Source organism: Ictalurus punctatus, chromosome 22, assembly GCF_001660625.3.
Source record: "Ictalurus punctatus breed USDA103 chromosome 22, Coco_2.0, whole genome shotgun sequence".
NCBI lineage: Eukaryota > Metazoa > Chordata > Actinopteri > Siluriformes > Ictaluridae > Ictalurus > Ictalurus punctatus.
Genome location: NC_030437.2, coordinates 707,501 through 722,500, shown reverse-complemented (window position 1 = coordinate 722,500; position 15,000 = coordinate 707,501). Strand labels below are relative to the sequence as shown.

General features: G+C 40.8%; 1 protein-coding gene across 7 annotated transcripts in view; it reads right to left on the bottom strand.

Moving 5' to 3' along the window:
- The window catches only part of LOC108255611 (uncharacterized), a 23,587-nt gene that overhangs the window by 4,588 nt on the left and 3,999 nt on the right, over positions 1–15,000 (bottom strand). For 2 of the 7 annotated variants that reach the window (XM_053674516.1, XM_053674519.1), the window contains exons 3-8: positions 13,425–15,000; positions 9,210–9,500; positions 7,589–9,049; positions 4,481–4,534; positions 4,086–4,394; positions 865–1,155 (exon numbers count right to left, since the gene is read on the bottom strand). The exon at positions 13,425–15,000 is cut by the window's right edge and continues 850 nt beyond it. In XM_053674516.1, coding sequence (XP_053530491.1) covers positions 865–1,155; positions 4,086–4,394; positions 4,481–4,514 — 634 coding nt within the window. In that variant the 5' untranslated portion in view covers positions 4,515–4,534; positions 7,589–9,049; positions 9,210–9,500; positions 13,425–15,000. Of the gene's footprint in view, positions 1–864; positions 1,156–4,085; positions 4,395–4,480; positions 4,538–7,588; positions 9,050–9,199; positions 9,501–13,424 lie in introns of those variants that run through there. The other 5 variants (XM_053674520.1, XM_053674515.1, XM_053674517.1 and 2 more) reach the window with 5 other exon arrangements.

Here is a 15,000-nt window from a genome sequence, read left to right as displayed (position 1 = left end):
CACACACCTACACCTCTACATCACACACACCTACACCTCTACACCACACACACCTACACCTCTACACCACAGTAGGGATGTCACGAAAATCGATACTTTGATACCAAGTCAGTACCAACATTCATAAAACGTGACGGTACTTGTTGTTCTGCAGTAGCGTTGGTACCAATTGTGACAAAAGTACTGTAAATACAGAGGTTGTGATTCTTCCGGACCAGTATTGGGCAGCAAATACACGCAAGTGTTTTAGTTAGTCCACAAGTTTTTATTTATATCCTGATACCAGATTAGTTTAAACTAATGCTTGCATTCAGAGTATAAGGAGTGTGTGTGTGTGTGTGTGTGTGTGTGAGAGAGAGAGAGAGAGTGCACGTTTAGGAGTGCACCTCGACTCTTTGTCAAACAGTGTTTGATAACTAAAATACCCCCCACCACCTCTTTGCCACTATCAGTCAGAGGAGGATGTTCTCCAGGAGAGTTTTTAATTTTATTTTTTAAATTTTATTTTTATATATCACACCGTGGTATTGACTTTTGTATGGAGTATCATGTACTTTTGGTGGTATCGGTACTGACTGCAACATTTTGGTATCGTGACACCTCTACACCACACACACACCTCCAGTCTCATGGAAAAGTCATGGAGAAGTGAGCAGTCCAGACATTCACATATGAACTGAAACCCAATCAATGTTTAAAAGGTGCAGGTATACAAACTCACAGAACATTTCATTAGGAACATCTCCACATTCATGTAATTATCCAAATCAGGTGTCAGGAGCACAATGTATAAAATCATAAGACACAGGTCAGGAGTATGTAATATACCGTATACATATATGATGATTTTTAAGTCTTTCTTACCTCTCATATGGACCGTTACGATGGCTATAGTCTCATCATTCACTATATCCTGTACTGTGTAGTTCCCACTGTCAGAGACGTCTCCATCTTTAATCTGAAGAGTGTTTAGGAGAGACGCTCTCTCTTTATAATCTGGACTGCACTGGATCTTCTCCTTGTCCACGCTGCAGATCTGCAGGTTTGATGGTTGTACAGCATCACTGGCAGTAAAACTCACATCCACCAGGTCAGTGTGGGGTAAGACCACATCTATGGCTTCACCTGGGGCAATCACACGGGTCATCTCTAGAGCTAAGGAGAGGAAATAAAATGAGAAAGTGTGAGTGCAGACGTACTGACGACTGCTGATGAGGGATGATGAGGTTACCACCCTGACATGCATGGGTCATTCTGTGGTGGTTTTCCAGCTAGCAGTCTGACAGCAGGGCAGACGGTCTGGGAGATGGGAGAGCTCTCCACCATTCTGATTTGGGTTCGAGATCAAAAGATGGATGTGAGATGATGGATCAGAATTTCAGCATTCATTTCCTGATATTTACACCTAAAATGTGTTACACAAGTTAGAACATGGGACCTTTTGTTTAAAACCACACATTTTATCAAGTGATCAAAAATATTGGAACATGTGATTGACAGGTGTTTCTTGTTAACTAGGTGTGTCCTGTTAGATCAAATCTTTAAACAATTAAAGAGTCCATGTTTGAGCTCTGGGTTTGCCTGTAAAGGCATTTGTTATTGAAGGATAAACCAACGTGGAGACCAGAGAGCTGTCTATGGGAGAAAGCGAGCCATTCTGAAGCTGAGTAAGGAGGGGAAGTCTATCAGAGGCACTGCACAAGCATTGGATATAAACAATACAACCCTTTTGTAATGTCCTGAAAAAGAACACTGGTGTACGGAGGAACAGACACAGAACGGGTCAACCAAGGAAAACAGCTGATTATAGAAACGTTGTGAGAGCTGTGAAGAAAAACCCAAAAACAACAGTCAGTGACCAACAACAACCTCCACAGGACAGGGGTGAAGGTCTCACAATCCACCACTTGAAGACTTCGAGAGCAGAAATATAGAGGACGTACCACACAATGCAAACCACTCATCAGCAGAGTCACAAAAGTTCTGGAACCAAGATGAACCTCTACCAAAGTGATGGAAAGGCCAAAGTGTGGAGAAAGAAAGGATCTACTCATGATCCAGAACATACAAGCTCATCTGTGAAACATGGTGTTGGTAGTGTCATGGCTTGGGCTTGCATGGCTGCTTCTGGAACATTCTCGCTAATCTTTATTGATGATGAACTCATGATGGTTGCAGCAGAATGAATTCAGAAGTTTACAGGAACATTTTGTCTGACAATGTACAGAGAAATACATCGGAATTAATCAGGAGGAACTCCATCATGCAGCAAGACGACGATCCAAAACACACTTCCACCTCAACACAGGACTACAACTGAAAGAGGCTGCAGTAAAAACCTGGAGAGGTTTCACAGAAGAAGAAACCAGCAGTTTGGAGTCAGTGAGTCGCAGGATTGATGCAGTTACTGCGAGTAAGGGAAATGCAACCAAATATTATGTGTTTTTTACTTTAAGACTATCTGTTCCGATACTTTTGCTCACCCCAAAACTGCGTGGTGCGTCACCAAAGGTGCCATGTTCTGAGTTGTGTAACACATCTAGATGTAAATATGAGGAAATGAAAGCTGAAATTCTGATCCAGCTCCTCATATCCATCTTTTGATCTCAAACCCAAATGTCTTCAGTGTATACTGAAGGACTGTTCCAATACTTTTGGTGGGAACTGCATATCCATGTCTGTGGTCCACCCAGTGTATTAGCCTCTGTGTCCTTTAGAAAATACTCAGAACATGTACATGTCTGTATGAGTGTCAGAATTACCATCAGTGTATTAATAACATGAAGCTACACTCACTGTCCACTTTATTAGGAACACATGTACACCTGCAGCAGAAGACCACATCAGGTTCCACCAAGAACAGGTATCTGAGGCTATCACGGGCACAGACTCACCCAAACTGGACAGATGAAGACTGAATATGTAAAAATAAATGAATAAAAATCTATTTAAAAAATAAAATTACTTGGTTTTTCTCCAATCTTCAGCTATTCTGACTGGGTGAGTCTGTGCCTATGACAGTCTCAGATCCCTGTTTTTGGTTTTTCACACCATAGTGTGTAAACTCTAGAGACAGTTAAAGTCACAGATCAGACTGTGTCTTCATTCTGATGTTTGAGGTGAACATGAACTGAAGCTCTAGTCCTGGATCTGTAGGATTTTATGTGCTGCACTGCTGCCACATGATTGGCTGATTAGATAATTGCATGAATGAGTAGGTGTACAGGTGTTCCTAATAAAGTGCTCTATACTGTATAACATTATATAAGTGATATTTAAGTTTAGTGCTCATCACTTTCCCTGCAGTTCCTTATTGAATAGCATCGGTGCTGTTCAGTTCACTTCAATGGGATTTAGAGCCCATGTTCTGATGCGGTTTAACAAAAAGTTATAATAATAGCCATAATAATGTGTTTTATACAGATCAAATCAGTACAACAAATCCCCACAGCTTTATTAACTGTACACAAATAGAAACATGGAATACAAGAACACTGCTGTTGTATAAATGCCAGAGTCGTATCTCCCTGCAGGTCTCACCTGCTTTCCCACTGAAGATAAGCAGGGTTGAGTCTGCTCAGTACCTGGATGGGAGACCTCCTGGGGAAAACTATGGTTGCTGCTGGTTGCCAGCAGGGGGCACTCACCCTGTGGTCGGTGTGGGTCTAATGCCCCAGTATAGTGACCGGGACGCTATACTGTAAAAACAGCAGTGTCTTTCAGATGAGACGTTAAACTGAGGTCCTGACTCTCTGTGGTCATTACAAATCCCAGGACACTTAGGGTAAAGAGTAGGGGTATAACCCCGGGGTCCTGCCCAAATTCCCCCATTGACCCACCTCCATCACCTCTGCATAATCTGAACGGGCTTCATCACTCTCTCCTCTCCACTAATAGCTGGTGTGTGATGGAAGTTCTGGAGCAATATGGCTGCTGTTACTTCATCCAGGTGGAGGATACACACTAATGGTGGTTAAGGAGACCCCACCACCACCCCATACAGTGTGAAGTGCTTTGAGTGTCTAGAAAAGTGCTATAACTAACTAACAGTAGATCAATAATAAATGTAGAGTATAAATACTCACGGGACAATGTAAAGACGACTTCACAGACGGTCTCAGAGACACACTTGGCCATGTAGAGTCCTCGAAGGCTGTAATCAGCTTTCAGCATGGTCAGGGAGGAATTCCCCTTCAGGTACTGTTCATAAGAGAGAATAAACCCGTCTTTAGACCTGCACGAGACGCTGCTACACCTGACCAGAACATCGTCCTGCTTCTGAAACCTGGTCCAGGTCAGTTCACCAGAGCACTGCACAGTACAGGGGAGAGATGCCGACTCATGCAGATTCCCAAACACCTTCTGTCTGTCTACGGACAGCACCACACAGGGGACTGGGGGAGGGGATAGAGAGATATTTATACATTCCCATCACTGCACATGCTGCTTCAGTACACACATACAAAATAAAAGTCCTTACCTAGCAGTAATATCACTCCTGCACAGAGATGCATGATGGCCGGTGTCGATCCTTCTGGAGGAAAAGGGGGAGGGGTTAAAAACAGGTTAATGGTTAAAATGAAAAAGTGTGGAATGCAGAACTCTACAGTACAATCTCTTCATTAGTGTTTTCCAGTGTTTTGGGTAGAGGGTCAGTCATTCTGTAAAGAAGTAAATGTAGTATATTACTAAAGCGGACTCCCCCCGGTGTAGAGGGACATTGTGTTCCCTGAATTGAGGGCTCTCCATTACCTAATGCCAAATAAATTACTTTTGATCTTCTGAGAGCGTCTGATCTAACACGGTAAATAAAACGAAAGGAAAATGTGTTGTTCTGCTGTAAACTGATCTTCAGCAGGGGTTCTCTCTGAAACAAACCAACCTCAGTGAAAGAAGTGACGTCATCAACCAAGGAAGCTAACGCTAGCTCAATATCATAATCATTTACTTAATACGTAACCACAGCTTCAAAACAAATATAACGTATAACCGTATATATTATATGACTGTAGCCTATTACGACCTCAGATCCATTTTACACTGAAATCACTCAGGAGTTTCAAAAGCAAAAATAATTTATTTAACAAATAAAAAGAAGCCCATAGTCCTGTATTATAAGTGGACTTGGCAACCCTGTATGTATTCTGATTGGCTGGTGTACTGCACCAACCCTTCATGCTACATCTGTTAGCTACATCCAGAAGTCATAAACATGTGTTTATTAAAATGAATCGTTATTGAGGAATAAATGATCACGATACAAACAGATTGTTTTATCTGCCAGCATTATTCCACTGACTGGAAGTGTTATATTTACATTCATTTCATTAAAATGATGGAGAACCTCAGCTAGCTAGCAAATAGTAGCTCAGTCACTCATGACTTTTCCCGACACACTATACGTGTGAAAATTATACCTCTACAATTTAACATTGTACATATTCATTTATAACGCTGTACTTCACACTTCAGAGCTCTCAGATGTTCCGGTTTAAATCACGTTTCAGGTTACAGCACGCATGCTCATGTACAGGTGTCCATCACTAAGATGGGCGGGGCGAGAGACGGACCCACTGCTCGTCCCACTGTATCTACTGCACATGCTCCAGCTGTAGTTTTCACTTTTCAACCCACAAAAGGATTCAAAAACATACGATAGCAGTGAACGGTGGCGTGGTGTGAACTCATACACAGTCACTGAGTGGACACATCATTAGGAACGGGTGAAGATATCTGACTGGATCGTTACTGCATTCCTACTAGTACAGTTCCATCACACGGAGCCAGCTTCACTCCATAAATACTGATGTGGGCTATAAGCTAGTGGTTAGGAGCTGAACTGAGGAAGGTGTTTCTCCAGCAGGTTCCTGTTGGTGTTGGTGTTAATGCTGTGTTCTGGAGAAGGAGAGGAACACAGTGACAGCACCAGGAGAGAAAGATAAAGCAGCTGAAACTTCAGGATGTTCACAGGACAGAAGGGAAGTAAAAGCACTGCTAGGGTTTACTTCTCACTTATGGAGGCTTTCAGACTTTTAGGATGTTGCTGAACGGACGTCCATCCTGGTCAACTAGCTCGTTTGCGTTATGCAGTGACGTCACACCCCTCAAACCCCGCCCATAAACTGCCTGACAAAACTTCGCCCACCAGCTTGAGACTTAAGCAAAATCCGACAAAAGTAATGGTATAATCAGTACAGTGTAAAGAAACCCCACTAACACACACCGGAAGTGCTGTCAGTCGCTCACTCTCTCCTCCTCATAACCACATAACCTCATAACCACATAACCACATAAACTCATAACCACCTCATAGCACCAGAAACAGTGTAGTTTTAGGATCTAACAGAAACCTGAGTATCATCACTTCTGTCTGACATGATGCTGAATTTTATCTCCCGTTAACCCTGTAACCCCGTAAGGCCGAAAAACCGTCTCATCCGTCTTTGATCTATTCCCGTAAGGACGATATACCGGCTTGGACGTCTATGCCAAAGCCCCGTAAGGCCGATATAGAGGATTTACAGTGTAAACGTTTTCCCCGTAAGGCCAGAGTACCGGCATCACTCTGCTATGATTCCTTACTTATTTAATTATTATTTTTTGACCCGGAAGGTTGATGACGTCATGACGTCACGGCGTGATTACGTTTTACGCCGGCATTACGATGAAGATCCAAGCGTGAACATTGGTGTACTAATAGAAGTGAACTAAAAATGCCAAAGCGAAAAGCTAATCGTGTTCCAGCTAAAGTTACACCTACAGTGAACACAGGTACATCTAAAACAGTGAAAAAGGGAAAACACACAGTCACACATGCGAGAGCGAGGATTCTAGATAGTGACAGCAGTGAAAGTTCAGGCGATGTTGAAACTGAAACGGATAGAGACGCAGACTCTCCTGATTCAGACCCTGATCCGTCTCCATCTTCAGCATCAACCAGTGCGACTGACACTGCAGGGGTCTGGAGTCAGAACCTGACCATCTCTGTGCATTCGTGAAAACACCACCTGCTGCTCTGATTATCACCAGAAACTTGACTTTTGCGCTAAAATGCATTTATTTATTTGTTTATTATTATTATTTACTTGAATTTAATCAAAGGCACTGACCACGCTGAAGCTTGTATGGTACTTCTAAATGAGTAGAAGGATTTCAGCGAGCATTTTTCATCATTTCTCTAGTTAAGAATTGTGCTCCAAGTGGAGTATAAACACTGAACTGCTTCATTTTAAAAGTAATATTACACAAATACTTTATTATAAGTTGTTTCAAGGCCTAAAAATGTTCAAATTAAAATGTTGATTTTGGGGGCAATTTTGGCCTGGGAACTCAGGGTTGGGGTGCTGTTTCTATGGGAATATAGGGTTGTGGGACATAATACTCACACACACACACACACACACACACACACACACACACACAGTATTTCAGTATAAACGAGTGTAGTGTATCAGGGAGGAGTTTATATTCAATAAGTGATAGTTTGTGTGTTTATTAAATGAAACAATAATCTACAGGTGAGTAAATAATCTACTGCAGTGTTAATATCACCTGTGTAAGATCTGGAGAAATAAGATTCACTACTCACCGGAAATAATAATAATAATAATAATAATAATAATAATAATAATAATAATAACAGATCTCCAGCAGTGGTCACACACAGCAGCTCCGTTAGCTCCGTTAGTTCCGCTAGCTCGAAACTTAGAGAACACAAACGCCGGCTCTAATCTCTAATAACTCTACAATAACTGTGATGTCGATAATAAAATACTTTGTTAAGAAAAACAAAATACATCAACTTTCCAATCGCAGAGTTAAAATCACTAAAAATGAAATAAAAACCAGATTTAAACGTCGATATCGAGGAACAGCAGCAGCAGCCTGTTATCGCGAGACTCCAACATGTCCGTGTCCCGTCACTCCCTTTACACAGTACGATGGGCGTTCCTTGTGTCATGACGTCGCGGATCTTCACTCTTAAAACTAATCCTGACATCTTTAATCAGCACAGCAAAGTGTGTTTAAGTGGAATATTCTACTGATTTAATAACTCTGGATATAAATGTGTTTTATTAAATAGCTGAGAATCTAATAGTGTTGTTATTTGGAATCTAGATTTATTTCTAGGTGATTTTAGTGAATCAGATTAAAATGGTGTTTATAGATCAGGACACAAAGCAAACAGGAGAGTTTTATGGTGGAGTTACAGAAGAAAAAGACTGAATCATATGAATCCATATTAATCAGGACTAGAGAGAACTTCCTGGTCAGGGTTGTGGTGGATCCGGAGTCTATCCCACTAACACTGGCTCAGGCCATCTTATCTCCATCACTCCTATATCTACTCGATCTACCAGTCTGCAGTTTAATCAGCTGTACATGATGTTCCACTGACACCATATCCCCTGATATTTATTATGCGATATTCTAGAAGCACATCTGCATCACAACATTTAGTGTAGGAGCTCCACAAAACCCATCAGAGTACGCTAGTACAGGTCCTCTCTCAAAACTCCACCAAAAGAGCAGTGTTCTCTCCCCAGGAACCACAGAGGAACCTCAGAGGAGCACATGGACATGTGACTGTGCAATGATCTGTGCAGCTGTTTTCTGATCTCTCTAGTCTGAACCGAATCAGTTCATCTGCTGGTACGAAGATCATTACATATAAATCCTACAAACATTCAACCACTCTCTCTGGAGATATCACACTAACCCTGGAGCAGAAATCCCAGGGAGGAGGACAGGGGACATATTCAGACACTTTCAGTGTTGCTGGTTAGTGAAAGCAGGGTGTACGGAGATCTGCACATCTCCTGGAGAATGGCTAACTCCATTCATTGTGAGCTGCTGGTGTTCGTTGGTGTTTTCAGTCATTCAGCGCTGCTGGTGTTTGCAGATTCTCCATGGAGCTACTGCATTTCTTTCCACAGATAACCCATCAATAACCCTGCTACGATGAGCAGGATCATCAGCACCACCATCAGTGCAGTCCCCCATGCTGGCATAGATCTCTCCTACGTACTGTCCAAACACAGCGTCTCCTCTGCAACACACACACACAATTACACAGAGACAGCACAATACCTGCTGTGACTCATTTTCATTTTCACAAATCAGGAAGGAAGCGTGAATCCAGATCCTCCATCACCCTGACCAGGATAATGCACTTACTGAAAGCGAGTGTAGGATTTACACTTTCTTACCTCTCACATGGACCATCTCATTGTTCCAGATATCCTGTAAGTAGTACTGGAAGTACTGTGTAGTTCCAATGTCAGAGACGTCTCCATCTTTAATCTGAAGAGTGTTGAGGAGAGACGCTCTCTCTTTATAATCTGGACTGCACTGGATCTTCTCCTTGTCCACGGTGCAGATCTGCAGGTTTGATGGTTGTACAGCATCACTCGGAGTAAAACTCACATCCACCAGGTCAGTGAGGGGTAAGAGCACGTCTATGGGTTCACCTGGGGCAATCACACGGGTCATCTCTAGAGCTAAGGAGAGGAGAGTCAGGAAATTAGAGACATGAGCAGGAACTGTGTAGTGTTGAGGTTAAAGCCCACAGTACACTGGGCAATTCCATAGCACAACACAAACAAATCACCACCACAACACTACAGAACGTAGGTAAACAACAACGGAAACGTTTCATCACAGTGACGGGACAAGGTGATGATCCTCTTTTTACTGCTACAGGGAAGAATATACAACCGACTGATGATGGGATTTCGTTTTATAGTTAATTATAAGCACTACTATATCCATTTAGGTTCTGCATCCTGTACAGAGGAACTCACTGAGGAACTTCAGGAAGTAAGTCTTACGTGCAGCAAGAAGTCTCCACTAAATCTCTTCTACAGATTAAAACTAAGGTAGAAAGCTAGGTGATCTCAGCAGATAATGAGATAAAAGCCAGACTGGAGAAGACCAAAGACTTCACTTGACTTCACTTGACTTCACTTGACTTCACTTGACTTCACTTGACTTCACTTGACTTCACTTGACTTCACTTGACTTCACTTGACTTCACACACACACACACACACACACACACACACACACACACACACACACACCAGCACATCTCTCTCTCTCACACACACACACACCAGCACATCTCTCTCTCTCACACACACTCTCTCACTCGCTCTCACACACACACACACACACACACACACACACACACATCCTGTCTCGGTGGTCTCCAGAGAGTTCCTTGGACTTCATGGCTTGGTTTGTGCTCTGACATGCATTGTTAACTGTGGGACCTTATATAGACAGGAGTGTGCCTTTCCAAATCATGTCCAATCAACTGAATTTCCCACAGGTGGACTCCAGTCACGTTGTAGAAACATCTGAAGGATGATCAGTGGAAACAGGATGCACCTGAGCTCAATTTTGAGTGTCATGGCAAAGGGTGTAAATACTTATGTACATGTGCTTTTTTTCTGTTTTTTATTTTAAATAAATTTGCAAAGATTTCAAACTTCTTTCACGCTGTCATTATGGGGTATTGTTTGTAGAATTTTGAGGAAAATAATGAATTGAATCCATTTTGGAATGAGACTGTAACATAACAAAATGTGGGAAAAGTGAACGCTGTGAATACTTTCCGGATGCACCGTAACATGGTAAATAAAGCGAAAGGAAAATGTGTTGTTCTGCTGTAAACTGATCTTCAGCAGGGGTTCTCTCTGAAACAAACCAACCTCAGTGAAAGAAGTGACGTCATCAACCAAGGAAGCTAACGCTAGTTCAATATCATAATCATTTACTTAATACGTAACCACAGCTTCAAAACAAATATAACGTATAACCGTATATATTATATGACTGTAGCCTATTACGACCTCAGATCCATTTTACACTGAAATCACTCAGGAGTTTCAAAAGCAAAAATTATTTATTTAACAAATAAAAGAAGCCCAAATAAGGCTGCACAATTAATCGAATATCGATCTCTATTAGGATTTTGACAGCCCACGATTGCATGAACATGATCGACTGTGATACTGACGTTTAAAGTTCGTCCTCTGCTCATAGAAAACTCTGCTGCAGATTAAATCAAGCACTTCCTAAACTTACAGACAGTCACCATAGCGTAGTGCAGGGATGACATCATTTTGTACACCAAAACCCAGAAACCAGTTAGCATTTTAGTGCTTCATAGCGAGCTGCGAGCTCCAACGCTTGCGCGAGGGGAAATGACGACACTAACATGCTGCTAAATGGGACTACAGACTTTGTCGGGACATTAAACATCATCACGCCGAACACATAAACTGGTTCAGGTGTGCGGTGCACAATTCCCAAAAATAAACCTGGATGAAGATTCATCCACGGAGTAAATCTGTATAATGGAGAATGTTTTAAATAAAGTTTGGAGAGGTTGTGGGAAGCTCGGTAATGGTGATGTTGAAGTGGAGTGACCGTGGTGTAGTTCGTTTAGAGCATACGGTTAGATGTTTATTTCTGGAGACTGCATTTAGTTTTCAAACTTCATAAAAGTTGTGTTGATTTGTGAAAATGATCTTGATGGACAGAACATGTTAGTGTTGAAAACTTTTGTTGATCACAGAGATTATTTTCTGCAATAATCCAAAAGTCTATGTGAAAATCCTGTTGGGTTTTTGTCGAGGGAACCGGTGTGATGATCACTTCTGGGTTTCGGTACAAAATGACGTCGTCCCTGCACCGCTCTATTGGGTGATCTGTCTGCGTCTCTCCTCCTGTAAACTCTGTTATTGACTTTTCTGCATTCGCCTGAATTGTTTTCATTTGGTTATATATTGTTATATTTTATGAATATTTTCATTTAGTTTATAGTATTTTTACTTATCCTATATTTTGGGAACAATTTTATTTATATTTTGCTTCTACGAGTTGATGCGCTTTAAGAATCAGTCTAATTTGATGTAAAGATTTGTACATTAGCAGGAATGTAGCACGTCATGGAGGTGAAAGCAGCGGTCTGTTTATTTAAATGTGAAAGTGCAATAAAAATATGTTGTCCCTAAAATCAATCAATAATCGTGATAAATAATCAAGATCTCAATATGGATCAAAATAATAGTGATGATCATTTTGGCCGTAATCGTACAGTCCTAAACCCAAATAAAAACATTTTTCACTTAGGGGTGTACTCACTTCTGTTGCCGGCGGTTTAGACATTAATGGCTGTGTGTTGAGTTATTTTGAGGGGACAGCAAATTTACACTGTTACACAAGCTGTACACTCACTACTTTACACTGTAGTACAGTGTCATTTCTTCAGTGTCGTCACATGAAAAGATTTCATCAAATATTTACAACAATGTGAGGGGTGTACTCACTCACAGATACTGTGTGTATATATATATTATAAATAATTTAATTAATAGGACATCTATTTTTTGAAGAAAACCATTCAGTCCAGTACGGGTCACTTTGATCCCCTTTATGCATTTGTGAAGGTTTTTCTGGTTCATACATTGTAGGGTTAAATATCAAAAATCTAAAAGGTGTTTCTCATACCTGACACAGAGATGAACACTTTACAGTTGTTTTTGACTGTAAGTCATTCCCTTCAAATGCTATTGAGCATTAAATAATGGTATATTTTGTTTATGGCATGTTTTGTGTATGGCATCTCGGTACAAATATAAGAATACATAAGGACGTATTTCGGTGCCTGGCTGCAGTAGAATTGTTTAGCCCCGCCCATTCCTATATTAGTGAACGGGACACGGGACAAATGAGCGTTTTAAATTTCAGCTCCACAGATTATTTTCAGGAACAGTGTTCCATCAAGTTCAGTTGACCCTGATATCACCCCAATATTTCCCCTTATGATAAATACTTCTTATAGGAGTTATTTGGTGACTGATTAAAGAGCGTGGATAATGGAGCATTAAAGGATAACGCAGACTGAATAAACCAAACATTCATTACGCTTTAACATATTTAAATATTTATTATCAGAACACAATATACATCATGAATAACAAACACCGGCCACTGAACCGAGTAAAAGCCACTGCTTAAGATAAAGTTTAGAAGGAGGATCGACTCTCAGATGCGATATAAACTATTTCCAGCGTTCACCGCGCGTGAGCTCGTAGCTTCCGGTTACCCGACGGAATAAACCAATATAAAAATTTACACAAAAATGTCATCGAGAATATTAAACAAATAGGAAAATGAAATATTTATAAATGCAAATGTCCATAATAAACCGTACACAGCCTCTAACAGAGGGAGAACAATGTGTATAACGCTTTTAAAAATGGACATTAACTCAAAGCAGCAAAATATAAACACAAGTGCGGAGTTATCGAGTCTTATCCGTCCATGTAGATAAATAAACACACACCAGGAGAAACTACTGCAGTGTTAATATCACCTGTGTACAATATGGAGGAATTATGTTCACTACTCACCGGAAATAACAACAACAGAACACCGTAAGTAGAACAGGACTCTGCTGGGTAACGGAGCTCCTCACTAACTGACTGAAATAAGAGTGAAGTCGGTAATAAATCCGCTTGACGTCAGGAGTAAAACAGGTGAAGTTTATAATCGCACAATAAAAAATAAAAAACTCGACTAACTCCGCAGAGTTCGGGACAGGATGGGATTGAACGGCTGTCGCGTGCGATGGTGCGCATGCGCGTTCGGGCCAGAGTAACATTGAAGTGATGCGCGTTGGGATTGGGGAAGTGAGCGTGGTTTTTTCTTGTTTGTTTATTTATTTATTTATTAAATAACAGTAGTGGAATACAAAGTAATAGAAAAACACCTTAATCTATAAAACAGTCAAATTCCTGCATCTCATATCAAAAATCGATCCTACATCTAATACATCAGAATCTTTTGAACAGAAGAGAAGTCTGAACAGCTTTAAGATTGCTCTGTACTGACATTAGAGAATCGTAAATAATCTTTCATCAGTGGAAAATACTCTACCATTTGGTACAGTTAACATATACTTTACTTTGTGTATGATATTTCCCAAATAAAATAAGAATTTTAATTATAAATGGCGTACTTATATAGCGCTTTTATCCAAAGCGCTTTACACACTGTGTCTCATTCACACACCAATGGTAGCAGGAGCTGCCATGCAAGGCACTAGCTTACCATCGGGAGCAATTTGGGGTTCAGTGTCTTGCCCAAGGACACTTCGACACGTGGAGTCACCCGGCCCAAGAATCGAACCGCCAACCCTATGATTAGTGGACAACCCGCTCTACCACCTGAGCCACAGCCGCCCCAGTTATATTGTTCATTTCCAAGAAAGCAGTATCACACTCCATAAACAAAACCATTACATCAGTTATAGTGACAAACTTATTAAACCACTCAGAAATAAACAGACATTTGGGCCCAGAATAGTTTGGTATAACAACAACTGAAAAATAAATCTAAGATTGTTTCTGATTCCTCTTTACAAAAACAGCATAAAGGCCAAAACCCGTCTTTAAATTGACTAATAAAGTCATTACATGGATAATATCTATTTATTATTTTAAAATGGATTTCTTTGACTTCATTAGGAATTACATATGTATTTATATCTGATCACAGTTTCTGAAAAGAACTGGGAGTTTAGTGCACTTCAAATCACAGGTGAATAAAAAATGAAGACCTCCACATTTTAAAAGACTAGATTGTGGACAAAGAACCGTGGGAGATTATTCTCATAAAGACATTGATCCAGTTAATTTTAAAGGTATTATTAATAGTGACTAGAGAGAACTTCCTGGTCAGTGTTGTGGTGGATCCGGAGTCTATCCCACGAACACTGGCTCAGGCCATCTTCTCTCCATCACTCCTATATCTACTCGATCTACCAGTCTGCAGTGGTATGGACCAGTTTAATCAGCTGTACATGATGTTTCACTGACACCATATCCCCTGATATTTATTACACATGATATTCTAGAAGCACATCTGCATCACAACATTTAGTGTAGGAGCTCCACAAAACCCATCAGAGTACGCTAGTACAGGTCC